Source organism: Medicago truncatula, chromosome 2 (assembly GCF_003473485.1).
Source record: "Medicago truncatula cultivar Jemalong A17 chromosome 2, MtrunA17r5.0-ANR, whole genome shotgun sequence".
NCBI lineage: Eukaryota > Viridiplantae > Streptophyta > Magnoliopsida > Fabales > Fabaceae > Medicago > Medicago truncatula.
The window spans coordinates 41,626,526-41,644,005 of NC_053043.1; the positions used below are offsets into that span (position 1 = coordinate 41,626,526).

At 32.6% G+C, this 17,480-nt stretch overlaps 1 protein-coding gene and 2 pseudogenes across 1 annotated transcript; 1 reads left to right on the plus strand and 2 right to left on the minus strand.

Annotated features, from left to right (window-relative positions):
• Positions 1 to 3,643: 3,643 nt before the first annotated feature.
• On the minus strand, positions 3,644 to 4,572 carry LOC25487450 (uncharacterized). Its single transcript, XM_013609392.3, has 2 exons — positions 4,488 to 4,572; positions 3,644 to 4,246 (listed from the first exon to the last, which is right to left on the minus strand). The coding sequence occupies exons 1-2, from the start codon at positions 4,555 to 4,557 to the stop codon at positions 3,813 to 3,815; spliced, it is 504 nt and encodes a 167-aa protein (XP_013464846.2). The 5' UTR covers positions 4,558 to 4,572; the 3' UTR covers positions 3,644 to 3,812.
• Positions 4,573 to 10,352: 5,780 nt separating this feature from the next.
• LOC25487452 (serrate RNA effector molecule-like) lies at positions 10,353 to 15,409 on the minus strand (annotated as a pseudogene).
• A 362-nt stretch (positions 15,410 to 15,771) lies between these two features.
• LOC25487455 (berberine bridge enzyme-like 22) lies at positions 15,772 to 17,093 on the plus strand (annotated as a pseudogene).
• Positions 17,094 to 17,480: the final 387 nt, after the last annotated feature.

Sequence of the window (17,480 nt, forward strand, 5' to 3'; positions counted from 1 at the left end):
CAACAAATGTAATTGTGACACGATTGCACCCAATCGTGACACGATTCCACCTTTTATGTCCCAGGGTTCTCAAAATAGGCTCCTCAATCGTGACACAATTTTTGCAAATCGTGACACAATTATATAGGTAGAATTAACCTTCCTTTTGATCATGAAATCGTGACACGATGTCCAAATCGTGTCACGATGTCCAAATCGTGTCACGATGCAGCTTTTGTTCCAAATCTTCAGTTTTCTTGCTTTTAACACTTCCATGTTATCTCAAATCATTACATACTCAATATAAACTATGAGAATTACTCTAAAAATTATGTAATGACATGATGTCATCAGAGTGCTGTCCTAGCTTCACACCATTACTATTAATTTGTCTTGAAAATAAAATTTGAGATTTTATTATTTGATAAGAAAATAAGATTGTAAATTTAGTATATTGCGTTACAAAAATTGTTGGTTTAATTTTGTAATTTGTTTATCAACTATAGAGGAGGAAAGTAATTTGGAGTAGAAGATAAAAAGATGTTATGGCCTATATGGGTACGATCCTTAGCTCTTACCGAGATCAATTATAATGTGTTGAAGAAAAACAATATCAACAATTTCAATTGAGAAATTTATGAGAGAAAGACCGCTACCAAATAATTTTAACTACACGAATTCATACGTTCCAAGATATATATTTTTTTTGAAGAAACGTTCCAAGATATCTATTACTACAAATTAATGATTTAACCTTGTTAAACAGAGTCAAAATATTGAAATTAATTCAACATATGCATTCTATTGTATGATCAAGACAGGAAAATAACATATTTTAATCTGGAAAAAACCCCACTATATATATCTTAATATGTCTAATTATATCTCCACGACAATTGTAAGATACAAAGTGAACTGACGAGCATCGGAAGGTCCAACTCCTTTAGCAATATCAGATCCAAATAATTTCTCATCAAAATCAAACAATTCATGAACCTTGACCCTCTTAGTGAAACAAGATAGTACTCAAGTGATTCGGAGGGATAGTACTCTTGGTGAAACAAGATAGACCTAATCCAATCTTGACCCTCTTGAAAGAACCTTTTGCAGCTCACTTCTTGATAATTGTGGAGTAAGGTGTTAAGACGAGTAACTGAGTTAGAATCAATGGATCAATGTGAAAGAACACTGAAATGAAAGTTTAATCTATCAGTGGGTTTAAGCTTAGGGCGCCGCACCTCTAGATTGTAGTTCATACTTCGAAGGTATTCATATTGTTTTTGGTATTGTGCATACAGTCCATAGTAGTAACGTGCTGATTCTGTACATTGTTATAAAACATAAAACATAAGATATGATGCATAGCATAAATTTATTTACAATCGTATACATCAAAATTCTAATACCTTAAATACACCATGCATGATTCTCGTCAAGAGAAATGCTAGGGACACTCTCTTTTCAACACTCTCTTCAACACTCACCTTCTAGTTAACTTAAACCAATGTGTGTCCCACCATGATTTAAGCAAATTAGAAAGTGAATGTTGGAGAGAATGTTGAAAAGAGAGTGTCCCTATCATTCATCTTAGTACACCATTTATCATCTTAAGCAACAGTTAAAGCGTAGCCAAAACTGTGAAAATAGTTGCCTAAAAGAACAGGGGACGTTTTTCAGGCGTCTCCTATTCGAGCGTCGCCTATTGTCTAAGGGGACGTTTTTTTATGCTCTTTGGGCACAATTTTTGAAAACGTCGCCTAAACCATTGGAATAGGAGACGCTTTTTTATGTCATTTAATTTGAAGCAACAATGTTTAACTGTTGCCATAGGGGTCTACGATTATTATTTGTCTCCTTAGATTGAAATAGTAAGGAAAAAAAAACTAGTAGGAAAGGCTTAGGAGACATTTTTCGAAAGTACTCAATTTTTTTTACAATAATTGTGTAAATATAATCAATTATAATTTCTAAAAAATTGAATTTAAACACATCCATAAAAGTTGTTACAATAAACCTGACCTAAAATATTCATTCTTGATACATGAGTTAACACATAATAATAAAGAAAATGTCTAACATTATTTGATACCAAGTACAAGCTTAGCAAAATATATGTCTTAAAATTCATCATCATCATCTATGTTGTCCTTTTGAAATTCATCATTTACGCCGTCTTTTTCATCATCTTCATTGATACCTTGAAGCAAAAAAGAGTAAAACAAAATTACATCAACCATATCAATTCAATGGACAATTAGAAAGTCATTAGGAGTTATACATAACACAAATAAAAACCAAGACAATGAGAATTGAGAGGCTGCTTGGCAGCGGCGAAGCTAGCATAAATTTTATGCAGGGGCCAAATTTAAAAAATAAAATAAAATATATTTAAAATCAACATATTAAATTTAAAGAAAAATTTAATTATAGTCTAATAAATTATAACTTTTTAAGTTTCGTTACTACAAAAAAAATTATTCAATCCTTGCCTAAACAATGAGTGTTTTTGGTCATTTAATCTTGATAAGAGCAAATTAAGGACTAAAATTAAATAAACTATTAGGAACTTAACTTAAAAATCAAGAATGTTCTATAGACTAAAACTATATTTAACCCTAAACACAATAGTTTTTACTTACATGAAATGTAAATAAAAGCAATAACAAAGAAAATAAAAATTGACAATAACTATTTAAAAAAGTTGGGCTCAACATGTTTTAAAAAGTTAATTTTCTTCAGAATTGATTGCATACTAAATAGACTAATAATGTCTTTTTCAATGTAAACAAATAAGTTATTTGCAAAAAAAAATAAAAAAATAACTCATTATATGTTTAATTTGTTTCACTATTGTTTTGACAATTTTTATTCTTCCAAAAGTTTTCTCCAAATTTGTTATTGAGACCGAAAGTGTTGAACTAATACAAATAAATCTATCAATATCCCGTAGTAATTTCTTAAATTTCTTATTTATGTTAATTTTTAACAAATAAATTTATTTGGGGTAGCTAAATATTTTTTATTTGGGGTAGCTAAATATAAAAACATACCAACATATTCAAGAACAATATTTTTTTTGGGGTAGCCATGGCTACCTCATGCTAATGAAGGGAACCGCCCCTGTTGCTTGGGTTTCATTAAGTATTATGATATGATGATTAGTGAAGTTTAGACACATTTTTTTGACAGCATTCTTAGACATACTAAAAAAGGTTAAGGTCGGATTCTCATACTCACTGCTACTGTAGGGATATTGGAAGAGAAATTGGCTCTCAAGAATTTGACATCTCTAGAGTGATATTATAAGTTGTAACCACATGTAATTTCGTTATGCACGCACATATAATATCAACTATTGATTTGTTTATCAATAATTCATATTACTCTTTTTTACTCAAGAAGGAGGAGCCTTGCCCAACTTTCAAATATTACTTACAAGTGTTTTGCCAATTGACCTGTTTACTCTTTTACTCTTTCTGCAATTCTAAGTTTCTAACTCAGATAAAGCATTTGATTTCTTGAGTGTTTATAAATGAATTCAGCCTTAATTCAGCAAATCAACAAATCCTGTAGTTCCAAAATATTAATCTAGAAAACCTCAAAAAATATGGTTACCGAACAACTCTACTTTATTCATACAAATTTGAACTCTAGATGATATCAATTAGTAATTAACTGTTTAACCATATTAAACAAAGCATAAATATTATAACGTTTAACCATATAAAGAAAGCCAAAATATTAATATTCAATCAACATGTGCCTTTAATAGTGTGATCAAGAGAAGAAAAGTAATAGTTTTTATTTGCAAAATAATGCTTACTAATATCTAGTTATATCTCCACGACAATTGTAAGATGCAAAGTGAATTGATGAGCAATAGAAGTTCCGACTCCACTAGCAAGATTAGAACCAAATAATTTCTCATTGAAATCAAACAATTCATGAACTTCGAGCACGAGCCTTTGTGCTAGTTGCTCAAGTGATTCAGAGGGAAAGTCTTGGTGGAACAAGATAGACCGAATCCATTCTTGATCCTCTTGAAAGAACCTTTTGCTGCTCACTTCTTGATAATCATGGAATAAGGTGTTAAGGCGTGTAACTGAGTTAGAATCAACCGAATATGATAGAACATTGATGTGAAAGACTAGTCGATCAGCTGGCTTGAGCTTGGGGCGTTGCACCTCTAGATTGTAGTTCATGCTTTGAAGGTATTCATATTGCTCTTTGTATTGTGCAGACAATCCATAATAGTATTGTGCTGGTTCTAAACAATGTGAATAAAACATAAGATAAGATACACGTATATATGCATGTATATGATGCATAAGATAAAATCATTTACAATTCATTACATCAAAATAATGGCTCTAGTGCCGTAAATACATATGCTTGATTCACATCAAGGGTTTAAATTACTTAAATTTTTTATACAAAATACTGAACTTAAAGTTTTAATTCTCACAGTAGAATGCTCTTCTTGAAGTTCTAATTCTCATAAAGCATACCTGATGGTGCAGAGAATGAAGAAATCATAGCTATTTTTTTCTTCTCAAAACTGAACTTGCTTATCTCCATTGATTCTGTATTGCACTTTTCTTCATGAGTTTGCATCCCTATTTATAGAGGATGAGAAGGTTGCTTTCTGGGATTGCTTTGTGCAAAGAAGACAATCTTTTATTCAAAAAATAAATCATAAATATCATTCAAACAAATATCTAATTAAGTTGTTTCCGAATTTTTTTTTTTACTAAGAGTTTGTTTTTGTTTGAAGAAAACTCAATTCATAATTTAATAGGTAAGTGTTATGTTTAAATTATAACAGAACCATTATATTAATAATACAAACTACAAACCAAATCTCTAAATTTGGCATATTGGTCAGATAGTTTTAATTCAAAATTTCAAACAATATCCAATTGCTTATTAAAGTTATGTATTAGATTGAGAATTTAAAGACAAGTTTTTAAATTTGATCTTAAAGTTTGGGTATCCTTTAATTAAAATGTGACTTAAAAACGTGACCTTCTACCTTAGAGCCTGTTGAACACGCCATGCTGAATCTTCAACATTTACCAAGACTTATTATTACTATAAAGTAGTCTGCAACATTTCTTCAGGAAATGTTAATCAAATGGAAAACAATTGCCAACAATTGCTCCCTTAGCCTCTAATCATGTTGTACCCATACAAAAACCAAAAAACATTCTCTTCTGTTTCTTTTTAACACTTTTTTTTGTAACCATAAATTTACCAGACTTTGTAGATCAAATTGTTTTTATTGAATTGTCGTTTTTAAAATTCAATATAACGGAACATGATTTAAATGTTTTCAGAATGATAGTCTCCTTTGTGTAAATGGCCATGTGTATCCTGTTTGTGGCCATGATTTCCTCAGCAAGTAACAATCAAATTAATTATTTTCTAAATTTATTCAGAACAAATTGTCTTAAAATTAAAATATATCATACTAGAGTAGAGTAATCATAAAAGACACAAATTTAATAGATGACAGAAAATTTTCATTGACAATAATCATAAAAGACACAAAATTAATGGACGACAGAAAAATGAATCATGTCATGGAAACTAAATTCCTAATCATCCAACAACTAAATGAAAAGAAAAGAAAACAATAATGTCATTTGGAATCATTTCCTCGACACCAAAACTAATCGCGAATGCCGAATAGGACTCTAGATATCCTCTTCAGAAGGAGACTATTTGTCCTGATCATTTGCAGCACCAGTTGTTGTTGTTGTGGGATTTAAGTTTCCATCGCCAGCAGCAGCAGCAGCAGCAGCAGAAGAAGAAGATTCTCCAGCTGATTTCTCTTTCTCCAGTTCTGCAATAATCTAATTAACCAATACATAAAGATTGTTAATTCAAAGATATGTGTGAAACTTTCTCTAACACACTCTTTAACACTCTATTTACTACTGAAGTAAAATTTATGCAAGTTCTACCATTTTGAAAAACATTAAAGACATTAAAGATTGTTAACATGTTTTTCTTACTTCAATAGGGCCGTTCGCAATGAGGGAGTTCACACCAGTAATTTCAAAAGTGTTTCCCTTATCATCGGTCAATAAAACGGAACATGTTGCCTTATTTTGACATTGATGACCATCTTCATCAGCGAGACATTGTAGAGATAAAGAAGTTATCTCAAATACTCCCTGCATGCCGGACATTGAAACAAACACAATAAATAAATAAATAAATAATACTATACAAGAGAAAAATAACTTTACATATTATTAGATTCAAAGTTTAATTTAATGAGATTTGCAGCTTGACTTTACCGTGTGTGCGTGAGAACCATCTTGATCATGAAAGAGAACGTCTGATACATAACCAGACACAGAATCTATACTAACAAGGCGATGATGATGAAATGCCTCAGATAGTCGGTATAGAGCATCCACCACATCCTACAAAATCATTTATTATTTTCAAAAGCATATAATATTTAGTGAATGAAATAAAAAATTGCATATAAAAATTAGTGTTATGCACCTCTCCCTGACTCAAATTAGTGGTGTACAGATCATTATTATCATTAGCAGAAAATCTCCGATCTGGATACCAAAAGAAAAAAGAAAATCTCCGATCTTTTGATTGAGAGAGGGACAGCTCATGTAGTGAGACTCCGTTAGATGTATATATGTGCTGATAACTGCAATACATTAACTCAATGTTAAACAAGGAAATGAAGGTGAATTTTACAAAACAGCACATATAAATTCATGAAAAGAAAATCAACGAGACCTAGCAAATGGGAAATGGAAAGAGAGAAAATAACAAAATAATCAATCTCTAAAAATTAGATTATAAACCACTTTCCTGCGATAAATGCAATTTAAAGGCAACACACACATAAAGAATCCACAATTAGTGGTTGTATTCCCCTTTCCCAATTCTGAATAAAATGTTGCTTTTCACTAATTGATGACACATGTCATTCTCATTTCTCAACTTGTAAAATGATGTATATTGATTTTAAATGTTTCCCATTTCAATTATAATTTTTAATATTTTTTTCTCTATAACAATAACAATATATTTGACAGGCCCTCGGCTGATGAAGTGGGCTTGAACAATCAAAAGAGAAATAATATGAAGCCAAGAAAAGTACAGAGAGAGAAGGGAAACAGTAATGACTAATGAGTGAGTAGAAATTCTGTTATAGGCGGAGATCATTTGTTTCTGGTTTGCAACAATATTTATGAAGTTACATTTGCCTGAATTAAAAAATATCAATACAATGCACAAAATACTTGCTAGAAAAAGATAAAACTGGGAATATGATAAGCAATCAAATGCAAAGCTAGTTAGACAAGGCATATGCACCCTACAGATCCGATAAAAGAATTTAAATAAGAACTCACGGCTTGCGTCGAGATGACCATCCAGCGTGAGCTTCAAACTTAGAAGCACTAACCACTTCATTGCAACAGTTACAAAAAATTCCATATCCCTTCTTGTAACCTTCCAATAGTTTCTGAGCGCACCACAAAAGCACAATCAGAAAAGATTAAAGTCATTAAAAAAGGTAAAGCAAAACCCATCTTTAACCGAAGCTACCTTTCCGTGAGAATAGTAAGCAACTTCAGCTCCATCTAGTAACAAGTCTTCTTCAAATACCAACTTATGCAACCGTAGATCCCTATCAAAATAGGATCAAGAAAAAGAGAAAAATTTAAATTCCTGATAACACTAGAACACCGTGTGTTAATGCATATAATATACATCTAAATCAGTAAATTCTATTTTTTTTTTTCAAATGTGTTAAGTGCTTAAGAATCATACTTACTTTCTAGTTATTTTTCCCCGACTCTTGCCGCGAGATGCACTCTGCTTCATGCCATTATTCAATGCCTTTGGAATCATATTTGTGGCTGATGTCTCTCGAACCATATTTGTGTTTGATGACTTTGGAACCACCATCTCAGTGTTCGATGACTTCTGAACCACCGTCTCAGTATTTAATGACTCTGGAAGTACTACCGTTTCTAGTGATCTGAAATAGTAGGATCACTCGTCATATATGTTATGATTCCAGTGAACTTTGATAGATCACACAGCTGTTAACCATTTAAAAGTCCTTTTAAGTGTTTTTTTTTGGTATCTAATTCATTTTAGTTATGACTATACCATTTGAAACCTGCCAACTTATCAATAACTGTTATCACTTTTGAGTTTTAAGGTAAAACAACATTATAAATTTTGGGGATTATTTTGAAAATAGTAATGGATCATATATTTTGGAATTTATGTAACTAACTTGTCATGTCAGTAACTATACCATAAATATACCATAACAGAAAACTACCAACTAATCAATAGCTGTTAACCATTTAAAAATCCTTTAAAGTTCTTTTTTGGTATCTAATTCTTTTTAGTTATGACTATACCATTTGAAACCTGCCAACTTATAAATAACTGTTATCACTTTTGAGTTTTAAGGTAAAACAGCATTATAAATTTTGGGGATTATTTTGAAAATTGTAATGGATCATATATTTTGGAATTTGTGTAACTAACTTGTCATGTCAGTAACTATCTAATTCATGACAGCTATACTACAGTGTACTCTATTAAGAAGCAAGTTACAAATTACAACTCATTAATAACTGTTAACAACTGAAAAGTTCTGTCCTTTTTCGTAAATTTCTAAACATGGTAAGAGACCCTTGCATTGCAGGTCAATCACTGAATTATTTATGCAGCACAAGATCTATTTTTCATGGGACAATTAGGTAGTTGCCATTGTTGTGATCAAACATATAGTATTAAATAGCGGATCATGAAAGTATTGCGCAATAACAACACTATTGCCTCTATTTGACATCATTTTTGTCAACTACGCAATAGTGTTGAATCGCCTCTATAACCGTTATTTGACAGCATTTTGTACTAAAGAGCATATTGTGGAACAATTGTGGTTTGTCTTAATTATTTATTATACTCACTTCCTATTTTCCTAATTTGAAATCCGAAAAACCTAGGAATGTTGTACTAAAACGCAAAGTTACAATCCTATAGAGGCAGATTTAAGGACTACTTTTATATTGAGTAAAAAAGAAGACTACTTTGTTTTTTTCTTGTAAGTAGTCTAGTGAAAGGAAATTTCCTCCAATAAGTAGAAAATCTAGGGTTCGAACTCTTACCCTACATATTGCAATGTACTTGGCAATTGAGCTATGCTTACGGGACAACTACTTTACCTTAATATGTGTTATGTGAGTTAAGTGATGAATAGAAGATAAAACGCAAGCTGAAAATGGAAACCATTTTTAACATTTCCATTCACTACTGGAAACTCTCGATTATCCTGCGGATATCGTTAAACATTCCGCAGGAAACCCTGGGGATTTTGCCAAGGATTGAGGTTCCCAGGTAAACACAATACCTGGAACATATCCGCAGGTACTTCCGCAGCAAACGACATAGAAAAATCCGCAGGAAAACCCCCACCTAATATTTTAGTTTAATATAGCCAATTGGCATATAAAAAATTCATTTATATATATATATATATATATATATATATATATTTTCAAATTCAAGAAGCAAAAACGAGAACCTTGTCAGTTATTTACACATTAGATTATCATATGTCAGCCACACCCACTTGGAAATAAAATACCTTGATCTAAAAGATAGCATCATACCTCCAATGCACAACGAAGGTTCAGGTAGTATGAGTTTATATATATGTCACCAAAACATTTCAAGTTTCATATACAAACACAACTAGAAACTCTCGAATTTCCTACGGATTTACCTGCGGTTTTAGGTAAATATACCGCAGGAAACGTGTTTCCTACGGAGTTTACCAAGGATTTAGGTTCCCAGGTAATATCTGCGTGGGTAATTGTTTCCGTAAATTAAAAATGGAATCTAAACCCTCCCCTCCCCTCCCCTCCTAAAACCTTCATCCAAACACACCTTTAGGATTTTAGGATCCGCAGGAAAGTTATATCCGCAGGAAATGTTCAAATATTCGCAGGAAACATTCGTTCAGTGTTGGAGGAGTATTCATTCTCCTACCTCACTTTGCTGCGAACAAATCGCAGGAAACTCCGCAGGAAATTGATTTATTTTTTATAAAAAATTAAAGCATTTCAATGCATTCCAAAACAATAAAAATTAAAACTATAACAAGTTTCTATCCATTTCAGAAATTAGAACAAATTCGAACATCAAAATAAAATTAAACGAAACACACGTCTCTTTATAATAATTCATAAAGGACAATAATATAATTCCTGTTTCTAAACATCTTTCTATGATAGATTTGCAGAGTCCTATTTATTGGGTCATTAGTGTCTTGCCTAACAGTGGACACCAGCTGAAGGAGGATCATACTAAAGATTTTTTCGCCCTAACTTCCCAGTTAACTGATCAGCAGCAGCCATAGCACGAGATGCTGGACCAATGGAACCTTCATACCTGTGAAATTAAAGATAAGTATACAGTGAAAAGTGAGAGGAAACTAGAGAGTGAAGTGCATTTGAAGTTCATGATAAACATGCTGAATTAGAATTATATACTTACAGAGCCACGAAGATATGTGCTGCTGTTTGCATAACAATTGCACCTTGCACTAAACCAGTTCTCATGAATTGTTGTGACCAAGTCTGCCATCCAAATTTACATCAGTAATGTAAGAGAAATTTATGTAAGAGAAGAGAAATGCGATGCACCACAGCAGGGGAAAGAGTTACACAAATGGACAAAAAGTGTGGCGAGTCTAATGACATGCATATAACAACATGCATCTACCTATCCATCTGAAAGCCAGAACATTATAGACCTTCAAACTCGATGCTAATATATGTTTTGAACACTTTATTTAAGGGAATAATCCAACACTAAATGCAAGTACTCAAACACCAATGCTTCTGAAAGAGATCAAGATAAATATTTACAGATAGCAAGCTATGACAACTTACTTTAGCTCTCATGAAGAGAGCATCATAGAAGTCTCGTTCAAATTCTGACTGTTCTCACTCAAACATTTGAATATCAATTGGTGGCAGGACAAGTATAGGCCTACAAAAAGAGAGAATAATTGATAAGTATCATTATCATTACAAATAAATAAATTCCAACTCAATCAATTGAATATGAGTAGGTGGCAGGACAAATATAGGCTTGCAAAAATAGTGTAATTGGATATATATCATTATAAGTAAATTCACACATGCATATTTAAAATAGTGTTACATTTCCAACACCTCACACCACATGCATCCAAAGCCAAAAACTAAACATTCCAAAATTCTAATTACAAATTACAATCAAATTAACTAAAAAAATCATCAACACCAGATCGAACTCAAATTAACACAAATTAACAAAAAAATTAACAACAATCATAAAGAGTTTTATCAAATCATGTTTCAATGGATATAGTGGTCTACCTGAGGTTGCTGCATGACAGGCTTTCCACCAGGAGCATCTGGATCACTACAACAGTACTAAGGCCACTATTAGTGATATTTTCACCAATACTCGCAATACTGACCACAAAATATAGAAACTCTTGGTTATTACTTACTTTATGTAATTTTGAGTATAGAGATCCTCACGCAATTTCGAAGTTTGTTCAAGAGCAAGCTCAAGGTGCTTTAGCTTCAGATGTTTGTACACAACTTCAGCAGCATGAAAAAGCTTTGTGCAGCCCTTAGCTCCACAAACATACTTCCATCCGTACTTTTCGTCCCTAATTTTTCTAACAGATGGATCCAACACTTCAATTGCTGCAGCATCTATGTTCTCCTTAGCAGCCATTACTTCCAATGGATCCTGACCATTCTACCTTCCCTGCCAAAATAAGTCAAGTTTCTTCTCCCATTCAGACCCTGATTTACCTGTTTCTTCATGCCCTGTTCTTTCTGGCCTCACATGCCTAAACCCCTTAGCCTCATTTGTCTCAATCATGCCATAATAATCTACGCCATGAATCCGCCACAGATATGTAATCAGCGTGTCCAAAAGCTCAACACCTTCTAAACCCTTAAAATATGTTAGGCCTCGTATAATGACTGTGGGACCCACAGATCCATTATGAGACTTGTCATCAGTTTTGTTGTGATCACTGCTGCATAAAATAAAAAAAAATAAAAAATTAATTAAAGGGAAAAATGAAGGGAAATTGGGAGGGATTTTTACTAAAAAATGAAATAAAAGTGGGAAAATAAAATTGTGAAAATAAAAGAGGGAGACTAAAAGGTTAAGTTTGCATCTCTACATAAGGCTTGTGTTTTGTATCTCAAATACACCTTATTACGGAGACCTACCGCCTTCCTTTTCCTCCTTCCCTACCTAAACTATAAAGTCTCAATTCAGCAGTCAATAAGATTTTGGTATATGTTGGTGAAGATAAATGAGTTTTTAAGTTTTAACATGCATCTCTAGATAAAGGTAGTCCATAAAAAACCAGAACACTAGGTACATAGAGCTACGAAGACTAACCTTATTTGGTCTAATTTCATGTCTTTCACATATTTTACTGTCGTAGGAAAAACTAGGAAGCTACTGCTGTTTAGCAACAACTGCACCAAAAGAAACTACCAGAAGTGAGTTGCCAAACAAGGCTCATGCACCCATCAGAATCAATCATCTAACCAAAATCTGTTTGACATTAGTTGTTATTAGTAATTTTATATAGTTTAATAATATGAAATGTGTCATTATCTTAAATCAAATCAGTTAAAACCATTCACAAATAATGAACTTATAGCTAAATCATTCACAATAATGCCAACAGCTGCAACATACTCCATGTAGTACCAAATGAGTTAAATCTTGCTAAGAGTAAAACAAATGAAAATCTTGCTAAGAGTCATATGGTTAGAATCTTGAGTTAGAATTCAACATTGGACATACAACATCGTTAAATATGTTTCTCTTTAGTCGTATTCTTTGGATAGTAGGAGCCTTTTTCATTGGCATTCTTGATTTTTCTTAATTCATGCATTTTTCTTAATTTGCGGTTTTAAATTTGTTTCTCTTTTGTCGTATTTTGGATAGCAGGTTTGTAATTGGTGTTACTAACTTTCCTTAATTCGTGATTTTCTTAACTTAAAGATTTAAATGTGTTTCTCTTTAGCTATCTTGTATTTTTTACTCACTGTTCCAAGAGATAAAGATTGTTAATTCACTGTTCCTCACTTTAAAATATGTTTTCAAAAGTCTCTACATGCAACCACATCCAAATTTCTAGACAGCTCAAATACATGAACACTAAAACACAGAATTTTCAACATGAAATCGAAGAAATAAACCCTAAAACACAATTTCCAATGTGAAATCAAATAAAATAAAACATAATTTCCTACACCAAATCAAATAAATAAATCATAAATACTCAAATTTCAACATGAAATCAAATAAATGAACCCATCGAATTTCAACACAATTTTATCAACATTAAATGATATAAAAATAGAAACCTTGACATAAGCATTATTATCCAGATTATATATAACCCCATCAACTTTCGCTTCACGGTAATGAAACTACGCCTTCAAACTTTCATCACTACAAAACTCAAACGTATATCAGCGAGCTTCAAAACTTGAAAGAGCAAAGCAGAATTAATTGTCACTGTTTTAGAGTGTATGGAAGAGTGGGAACCTTAAATTGTGACAGCAAGTGACGGATTCGAGTAACATCATAGTGGAGTGAGCAAAGCATTTACCAGAAAATTGGAGGAAAGGGAATCAAAAAGAGCAAGCTCCTGTTCTGTTACGTGCATGTACACCAGCTGTTGCACAGTCCCATTTGGATCAGATCAGACTTCACCCAGAAGGCCAGTCGATACAAATGGTCCATGCATAAATGATCACTATTTACACTAATCAACATCAATAATACTACAGTTTTGCATCTAACAATCAAATTTATTTCCTGTACCCTAAATTGCTATATACACAAGGATGAAAAACAGAATTTATAAAACCATTATAAATTGAAGTAACTTTTGAAATTGGAAATCAAGGCCTACAAATGTTTCCTATGGTCACAGAAGATTTGACGCCATTGCCAAATTTGGAAAGAATTTCTAGTTCAACTTTACCCTCCAATTCCCTCCTCTTCAATCTCTCTACTCTCAAAGACAAGCTCAATCAAGTGCAAAATCTTGTTGGTGTCATTCTCTCCCCAAATCAACAAGACTCATCAACTTCCATGGCATTATCCACAACGAACTCCACAATACAAGAAATCATTGTAACTTCCACATCAATGATGTTCACTTGCCAACAGATTGCTCTTAGTTTCCCTCAAGGTACTACTTCTATTAAATGTACAAACCAAGAATTTCAAAAGCAACAATCTAATATTCAATCAAATTTTGGCAACAATGACACAATCATTGATCTTAGAGGTCAAAGCATATTTTCTAATAACGAGTCAGAACCATTGGATTGGTTTGGTGAAAGCTATAATAGTAACATTAATTATAGGCTCAAGGATGATATTGATGATCAAAGGGTTGATCATGAAATTAGTGAAACCAATAATAGTATAAGAGAGTCTAATGAAGATATTTCAACGAAGAATAATTCTGATAACTGCAATACATTAACTCATTTTTAAACAAGGAAATGAAGGTGAATTTTACAAAACAGCGCATATAAATTCATGAAAAAGAAAATCAACGAGACCTAGCAAATGGGAAATGGAAAAAGAGACAGAGAAAATAACAAAATAATCAATCTCTAAAAATTATTTCGTAGTCAAAGAAAAAGATAAAACTGGGAATACGATAAGCAATCAAATGCAGAGCTAGTTAGACAAGGCATATGCACCCTACAAATCCGATAAAAGAATTTAAACAAGAACTCACGGCTTGCGTCGAGATGACCATCCAGCGTGAGATTCAAACTTAGAAGCACTAACCACTGCATTGCAACAGGTACAAAAAATTCCATATCCCTTTTTGTAACCTACCAATAGTTTCTGAGCACACCACAAAAGCACAATCAGAAAAGATGAAAGCCGTTAAAAAAGGTAAAGCAAAACCATCTTTAACCGAAGCTACCTTTCCGTGAGAATAGTAAGAAACTTCAGCTCCATCTGGTAACACGTCTTCTTCAAATACCAACTTATGCAACCGTACATCCCTATCAAAATAGGATCAAGAATCAGAGCAAAATTAAAATCCCTGATGAAACTAGAACGCCGTGTGTTAATGCATATAATATATAATATACATCTAAATCAGTAAATTCTAATTTTTTTTTTTTTCAAATGTGTTAAGTGTTTAAGAATCATACTTCTTTCTAGTTATTTTTCCCCGACTCTTGCCGCGAGATGCACTCTGCTTCATGCCATTATTCAATGCCTTTGGAATCATATTTGTGGCTGATGTCTCTCGAACCATATTTGTGTTTGATGACTTTGGAACCACCATCTCAGTGTTCGATGACTTCTGAACCACCGTCTCAGTATTTAATGACTCTGGAAGTACTACCGTTTCTAGTGATCTGAAATAGTAGGATCACTCGTCATATATGTTATGATTCCAGTGAACTTTGATAGATCACACAGCTGTTAACCATTTAAAAGTCCTTTTAAGTGTTTTTTTTTGGTATCTAATTCATTTTAGTTATGACTATACCATTTGAAACCTGCCAACTTATCAATAACTGTTACACTTTTGAGTTTTAAGGTAAAACAAGATTATAAATTTTGGGGATTATTTTGAAAATAGTAATGGATCATATATTTTGGAATTTATGTAACTAACTTGCCATGTCAGTAACTATCTAATTCATGACAGCTAGACTACAGTGTACTCTACTAAGAAGCAAGTTACAAATTACAACTCATTAATAATTGTTAACAACTGAAAAGTTCTGTCCTTTTTCGTAGTATCTAGTAAATTTCGGAAAATGGTATGAGACCCTTGCTTTGCAGGTCAATCATTGAAGTATTTAGGCAGAACAAGATCTATTTTTCATGGGACAATTAGGTAGTTGCCATTGTTGTGATCAAACATATAGTACTGAATAGTGTATCATGAAACTATTGCGCAATAACAACACTATTGCCTCTATTTGACAACATTTTTGTCAACTACGCAATATTGTTGAAGCGCCGCTATAGCCGTTATTTGACAACATTTTGTATTAAAGAGCATATTATGGAACAATTGTGGTTTGTCTTAATTATTTATTATACTCACTTCCTATTTCCCTAATTTGAAATCCGAAAAACCTAGGAAATTTTGTTTTGAGAAATGCAATGATGTGCAAAATGCAAAATGCAAATTTACAATCCTAAACAGTGTTTATCAACTCATCCTTGTATCCACAAGTGTTGGAATCATTGAAACAAAATCCAAGATGGCTGAATTCATCAAGCAAGCCTCTTCTCATTATGACACCTTCCCATGAATAAGAAATTCAAGGAGCCATACTATGCAGCAAAGAGATTGGTGTGCAGATTAGGGTTGTTAGTGGTGGCCATGATTATGAAGGATTATCTTATCTTTGTAAGACACCCTTTATCATGATTGATCTCATCAACATCCGTTCGATCGACATTAATCTTGCCGATGAATCTGCTTGGATTCAGGCTGGTGCAACATTAGGTGAACTTTACTATAAAATCTCCGAAACAAATAAAGTTCATGGATTCCCTTCGGTGAATTAGTTTGACTTTTTGAGACTATCTACTAGCACAAGCATTTATGAGACGGTCTGAGAGAGCTTGTGAAAATAGCTTATGACATGTTCATAAGCTGTTTTCCGCTTATTTATATAAACTCCCTAAGATTGCTTGTGAAAAAAGATTATAACTTTTGTGAAAATAGTCTAGACTTTATTTTATCTTGTTATAAACTTATTTATAAGCGCTTAGTTAAGTTGTTTTTCCAAACAGGGTTATGTCCAAGCAGGGTTATCAGTGGAGGTGGATTTGGTACCTTGTTTAGGAAGCATGGTCTAGCAGCAGATCATGTCGTTGATGCTTACCTTATAGATGTAAATGGAAGGATTCTCAATAGAAAATCAATGGGAGAAGATATTTTTTGGGCCATAAGAGGAGGTAGTGCTGCTACTTTTGGAAGAAGGAGCCACAAAACTCATTCATAGATGGCAACACATAGCAGACAAAATTGCATAAAGATCTTCTAAAAGAAGATACTTCTAAAAGAAGATCCATTAGCATTACTTATAATGGAACCATATGGTGGAAGAATGAATGAAATTTCAAAATCTGAAATCCATTTTCCACATTGAAAAGGAAACTTGTACAACATACAATACATGGTCAAGTGGGAAGTGAATAGCATTGAAGAGTCCAAAAGACATATAAAGTGGATGAAAAAACATAATAAATACATGACTTCTTATGTTTCAAAGTCTCCAAGAGCTGCATATTACAACTATAGGGATCTTGATATAGGAAGGAACAAGCATAATAACACAAGCTACTCATAAGCAAGTTTTAGGGGTATGAAGTACTTTAAGGGAAACTTT